This window comes from Chionomys nivalis, chromosome 1 (assembly GCF_950005125.1).
Source record: "Chionomys nivalis chromosome 1, mChiNiv1.1, whole genome shotgun sequence".
Taxonomy (NCBI): domain Eukaryota; kingdom Metazoa; phylum Chordata; class Mammalia; order Rodentia; family Cricetidae; genus Chionomys; species Chionomys nivalis.
In genome coordinates, this window is record NC_080086.1 from 26,308,692 (window position 1) to 26,315,124 (window position 6,433).

The 6,433-nt window shown below is 50.0% G+C and overlaps 1 protein-coding gene across 1 annotated transcript; it reads right to left on the bottom strand.

Annotated features, from left to right (window-relative positions):
- Window positions 1-4,941: 4,941 nt before the first annotated feature.
- Window positions 4,942-6,096, bottom strand: Lpar5 (lysophosphatidic acid receptor 5). The gene has a single exon (XM_057790192.1). It carries the CDS (start codon window positions 6,094-6,096, stop codon window positions 4,942-4,944), a length of 1,155 nt encoding a protein of 384 aa, XP_057646175.1.
- Window positions 6,097-6,433: the final 337 nt, after the last annotated feature.

Consider the following 6,433-nt stretch of genomic DNA (forward strand, 5'->3'; position numbering starts at 1 on the left):
AGGCACCAAAGCTACAGAGAAACCCTGTCTCGAAAAACCAAAAAAAAAAAGAAAAAGAAATATTAGAGGCATTATATATAAACATTATATTGAAATCCTGGTGTACAGAATATTTATTTGCTTATATATTTATTGAGAGACAGGGTCTTTTCTTTCTTTCTTCCTTCCTTCCTTCTTTCCTTCCTTTTTTCTTGTTTGTTTTTCAACACAAGGTTTTTCTGTGCAGCCTAGCTGTCCTGGAACTCACTCTGTAGACCAGACTGGCCTCAAACTCAGAGATTGCCTGCTTCTGCCTCTTGAATGCTGGGATTAAAGGCCTGCACCCCAATGCCCAATTTGGATCTTTTCTTTTTTGTCCAGGCTGGCCTTGAATTCTAAATTCTTCTACCACAGGTTCCAGAGTAGTTTGGAGCCTCGGGTGTCTGTCGTCACTTCTGTCATCAGAATAACAGTTTATTTTGTGGGGAGGGAGCAGGGATACTTTGTTTCTACCCTTTAATTCGTTCTTTTTTCCATACTGGAGGTTGAACTCAAGTCTTTACACTACACATGCTTGGAAACAAAATATCTTTAGCCCTCTGTTTATTTTGAGACAGGGTCTCACTCACTTGCCCAGGCTGGCCTTGAACAAAAGATCCCCCTGCCTCAACCTCCTGAGTAGCTAAGATTACAAGCCTGTACCAACATACCTGACGATTGTTCTTATTTTCTGGGAAGTTTTTCTCTTCTTTCTCCCTGGAATGCCGTTTGATGTTAAATGGGGCAGGCCCAGAGCATGCCTGCTGATAGGAGTGGGGTGGGGATCGGGGACACTGACGGCAGCCACCTGGGCTTTCTTCAGTCTCCACAGCCTGTTACTTATCCGGTGTCATTCATTCCCTCTGCCTACAATACCTTTTTATTTTAAGACAGGGTTTCTATGTGTTACCCTGTCTTGTCCCGGAACTCTCTGTAGACCAGGCTGGCCTCAAACTGGCAGAGATCCCCCTGCCTCTGCATCCTGAGTGCTGAGATTAAAGGTGTGCAGCACCACCACCGGCTACAATACCTCTTTTATCTAGTCTTGCCTCTGTTCTCACGGTGGTGAAATGTGTAGGGACAGTTCTGGATCTGACACCATAGGTTCCAGGCTAGAGACAACCTGCTTCCGTTTACTTCTTCCAGGGACCTGATCACACTTCCCCGTACTGCAGCCCTTCCCACAGCTTGCTCTCTTTTTCAGTCTCCCTGCCTGATTTCCCTACAGTTCTCGCCAGGCGGGCAGTGGTGGTGCACACCTTTAATCCCAGCACTCAGAAGGCCGATGCAAGCAGATCTCTGTGAGTTAGGGGCCAGCTCGGGCTACAGAGTGAGTACTAGGACAGGCTTCAAAGCTATCGAGAGAAGCCGGTCTCAAAAAACAAAAAACAAAACAAACAAACAAAAAAAGTATGTCACCTTTCAGCCCCCCACCCCCAGCCCCCAGTTAACCACCAGTACCTTCCCTGCTTTCCTTTACCTCCCGTCTTCCATTAGAGTTACTGCTCATCTGTAGATGGCCAAGGACGTCACAAGGTCCGACTGGTCATTCAGTGAGTCTTTATTGAGTGCTTCCTCTGTACCAGGCACTGTTCTAGATGCCAATGAATACATCAATGAACCAACCAACCCAATCCTTGCTCCCCGGCCAGGGAGCTTACATTCTACCTGGGAGATAGAGGAAGAGAGGGAATGCATACAAACACTGGAATAAGTTACATGGTCCATGGGGTGATGCATGCTGTTTTAATTACTCTAGAGTCTGCTCAATACCTGAATATGAAAGTACTCATATTGTCAATGTATTTGTTCTTGATTTAGCTTTATAGTGCTAGAGATCACACCTAGCGACTTACAGGTGCTGACCTCAAATGCATGCTTCTCCAGCCTAAGTATCCACAGAGCTGGGGTTATAGGCATGCACACCAGACTCAGACCCAGAGGCATAGGCCCCCACAGCGCAGCTGGAAACTTTGTGGGGTTTTTTGTTTGTTTGTTTTGAGACAGTCTTATGTATCCCAGAGCTGAAAACAACCTAGAGCTCCTGAGCATCCTGTCTCCACTTCGTTCTTCGTTCTTTTTTCATTCTTTCTTCCTCTCTTTCAGACAGGGTCTTTATGTAGCCCTGACTGCCTGGAACTCTCTTTATGTAGATGAGGCTGGCCCGAAACTCACAGAGAGGTGCCCATCTCTGCTGCCCCAGTGCTGGGATTAAAGAGATGTGCCACCAGGACCCCACTCCTTGGGTACTGGAATTACAAACATACAACAGCAGGCTAGGTTTATGTGGTGCTGAGTTTCAAACCTGGAATTTCGTGCATGCAAGGCAAGAGGCAAGCACCCTACCAATTGAGCTTACATCCACAGACTCCACACCCTTACCCCCAAGACTTTTGATGATTCTGTTTAACTCTGTTTGGGTAGCAGTTTCCGAGATTCAGCCGAGCAGGGCTGATACTGCTTATATTATCCTCTCAGGAAGAGCACAGACCTTGAATCCAGAGGAGCGAGGGACAGATGTTAACAGCAGGCCTCTGTAGAGCAGCTGGTGGTAAGGGCCTGGTGGGACTCCCATCCATCTGGATTGATACTAGCCTATCATTGAGGAAGCGAGGTTAGTTCCCTGGTTTGGCCACCAGAGGTCATCTTACCCCTGTGAATCACCAACCGAAGTCCTTGTAAAGACACAAAAGGCCCAAATGGTAACTGAAACAGAAGCACTTGGGAAATCTCTCTGTAGTGGGAGACACAGGGCCCCGGTGCGTAAAAGACACATACATGACCACAGTTCTCAATGTCAGGCTCTAAAACTGTCGCAGAACCAACTCTGCAACCTTCCCAGTAACCCAACTGCTACTTGGGTAAAGAGGGAAGAAAACCATGAAGGCAGGCTCTGCTTGCTGAGAAGCTCTTCCTGTGTTCCTGTCCTCCTTACTTCCTTGTACAGTCTTCTCTCCTGCCAACACTATTTCTTTTCCTTCCTCAGAAATGCTCCACCCTGGCCCTGCATTTGTGTGTCTGGCTGTACACCCGACCTCCAACCCCCACTCCCCACCTTCTTAAGAACCACAATTAGCAATGAGCTGATCAATGCCCTCATCCCAGAGTCAAAAAAAACAACCTAGAGGAAGTTAGGCGTAAACTCTAATACTTCAGAGCAAGTGATGTCAAAGTGTGATCCAGAGCTTTCTGAGGAAGTCCTTGAGGTCAAAACTATGTTCGTAACACTAACACGTCCGCTGTCCTTCTCATGCTGGTTCTCACCCCAGTATATACTGAAGCTTCCAGAAGGTTTATGAAATGTGATGACATCACTGCTCTTAGCTAAATGGAGTATGTGCCTCTGTATTGTTTAATACATTTAACATGTTTCAAAAACATAAGAAAAAAGAAAAAACAAAAGCTCTCAGGTCTCTCAATTTTTGCATAAAGGGATTGGAGACCCAACAGTTTGAGGACTGATGCTTGATTTCAAAAATGTTAAGACTCAGGGAGGGAGAGAGGAATGAGAGAAGGAGAGACTTGAGGAGAGGAGAGGAGAGCAGAGGGAGGGGAGAAAAGAAGAGAAGGAGGGAAGATGAAGGGGCAAGGAAGAGGGGGAGGGAGGGAAAGAGAGGAGGACAGGGTATGGAGAGAATAAGTGAGGAGGGGGTGAAAAAGAGTGGGGATTGTGTAGAGAGAGCCTTCCTCAAATAAAAATTCCATAAAATATTGACTGCAGCTGAGCATGGTGTACATACGTATAATACCAGCCCTGAGCGCTGAAGCAGGAGGATCAAGAGTTTAAGGCCAAGTCTGGCAGTGGTGATGCATGCCATTAATTCAAGGATGCAGAGGCAGGCAGATCTCTGTGAGTTTGAGGCCAGCCTGATCTGCAGAGTGAGTTCCAGGACAGCCAGTGCTACACAAAGATACCCTGTCTCAAAAACAAAAACAAACGAATAAAAAAGACCAAAAAAAAAAAAATAAGGCCAAAGCCGGTTTTAGTGGCACACACTTAAATCCAGCACTTCAGTGACAGAGGCAAGCAGATGTCTGTGAGTTCAAGGCCAACCCGGTCTACAGATTGAGTTCCAGGATAGCCAGGGCAACAGAGAGAACCCCTGTCTCGAAAGAAAAAAAAAATTCAAGGCCAGCCTCTACTACTACCAAGTTCAAGGTCAGCAGCACAGTCTATGGGGAGGGGGAGAGAGAGGGGAATGAGGCTGAATACTAAAGGCACAGAATGGAAAAGGCCCAGAGAGTGGCAAAAGGAGAAAATGTGCCGAGAAAAGGACGAAGAGTCAGGATTTGAGAGGGATTCAACCCGTAGCTCTGCTCTGCCCCCCCCACCTCATACTGGGTGTCAAGTCTAAACTGTTACAAGTCACAAAAGAGGTCAGTGCGTATCAGATAAACCACCTGCACAGGGAAGCCAAGTGAACATGAGGGCAGGTGGCGTGGCGTCCATGGCCCTCACATCAGCACAGAAGTCAGCAGGGGGGGCTGGGATGGGGTTCAGTGGGAATGAGGTGGCCCAGCATGTGCAGGCAGTGGGTTCTAGGTTCCACCACCAACCCTGAGTTTTGTATTTGAAGGTGACAGATGAATTTCTGTGTAGTTGATTCACCAAGGTCAGGGAATCTTCGGTTCTCAGACTGATGACCTAAATCCAGGAGATCCAGCTTCTCTTCCATGTATCAGGTCTTAGCCATGGGCATATTCACCACATGGCTTCCTACTTACTGGAGCAGACTTCCTCTGAAGAAAAACCAGAGCTAACGCTGTCACCAGCAACACTCTGGCTTTCCTGCTTTTGCTTACACACTTATCTCCTTCTGCACACTAGGACTGCAGTTGCTTCAAAGTCCAAGTCTCCAGCCCACCTCCCTGAAATGTACACCCTAAAGGACGCCCAAGAGTACACTGTGACGCTGTGTCCTTTCAGAGGGCTGAATCCTGGGGGCTCTGGGTGATGTGTGTTTCCAGATTTCCAGGCTGGAGTAACCCCTGACTGGTGGCGTCCTGCCCGGTGTTTTGGGTGGTTTCTGAGGGTGGTTCAGTGAGCACGCCTCGAGCCCCATTGGTAGCCAGAGGCCTCGTCTGGAGCGCGGTGCCCAGGCTGCGAAGTGTGTTTCGGAAACCCTCGGCACTGAAGTAGTACACCAGCGGATCCAGTACGCAGTTGGCGCCGGCCAGCAGCACCATTACCATCAGCACACCGCGCACCTGATCGCGGGCCTCAAGGCTGGATTCCACCAGGTTGGCTCGCAACAACCCATACACAGCCAGCGTGGCGTTGTAGGGTACGAAGCACAGCAGGAAGATGATGAGGTTGATCAGCAGGAGGCGCACCGTCTTCTGACGCCGATGGCTTTGAGTGGCGTCGGGCCTCGCCAGCGTCCAGAAGACCCGGCCAGACGAATAGACGACAGCCGCTAAGGGCAGCAGAAAACCCAGGGTCTCAGCCAGCAGCAGAAGCGGCAGCAGCCCGCCCTTCCACAGCTGATCGCTGAAACTCTCGAAGCACAGGCTCACGGTGCTGTTCTCGTACCTGCAGGTGGACGGACTGTGCACGCGGGCGGCGGGCACGGCGCACAGCAGGATGAGCGCCCAGACGCCTAGGCAGACCCGCCGCGCCACGTGGGGTCGCCGCAGGTGGCGCAGTCGCAGCGGGTGCACGATGGCCGCATAACGGTCCACGTTGATGAGCATCAGAAAGATACAGCTGCCGTACATGTTCATCTGGAAGATGGCGCCCGACGTCTGGCACAGGAAGTCCGGGAAGGGCCAGTGGTGCCGTGCATAGTAGGAGAGGCGCAGGGGCAGTGACAGGGTGAAGAGCAGGTCGCTGGCTGCCAGGTTACACATGTACACGCTCACCACCGAGTTTATGCGCAGCACACGCAGGAAGACCCATAGAGCCAGAGCGTTGAGAGGGAGACCAGTCGCCAACACTAGGCTGTAGACCACCATATGCAGACGATGTGTGCCCCGATAGTCACGGCACTGGGGCACAGGGCTGTTGGTAGAAGAGGCATTGACTGAAGAATTGGCAAACATCGTGTCCAAGTGGGAAGAGAAACTAGGCTGAGGCATCATGGGGAATGCTAAGGTACGAGCATGGCTTTCACCTCCAGGGTGGTAGCCTGGTGGCTATGTAGAGTCTGTCCCAAAGCAAGCAGAGGCAAGACATGGGAGTGGAGGCTATGACCTCAGGGGCAGATGATTGGCCAAGGCTGGAAGCCTTTGGTGCCACAACTTCAGCTGTGGAGACCTGGAATAGGAAGGCAAGGCAAAAATAAAGTTAGTAGAAATAGAACCATCCTCTAAAAGCTTAGCTAACACAACTGGCCCCCGGGGTCCTTTCTCAGCCTCAGGGCTCTTCGCTCCACCTTCTCCACCCTTCTGCCAGAATGACTTTATAGCGCCCCTG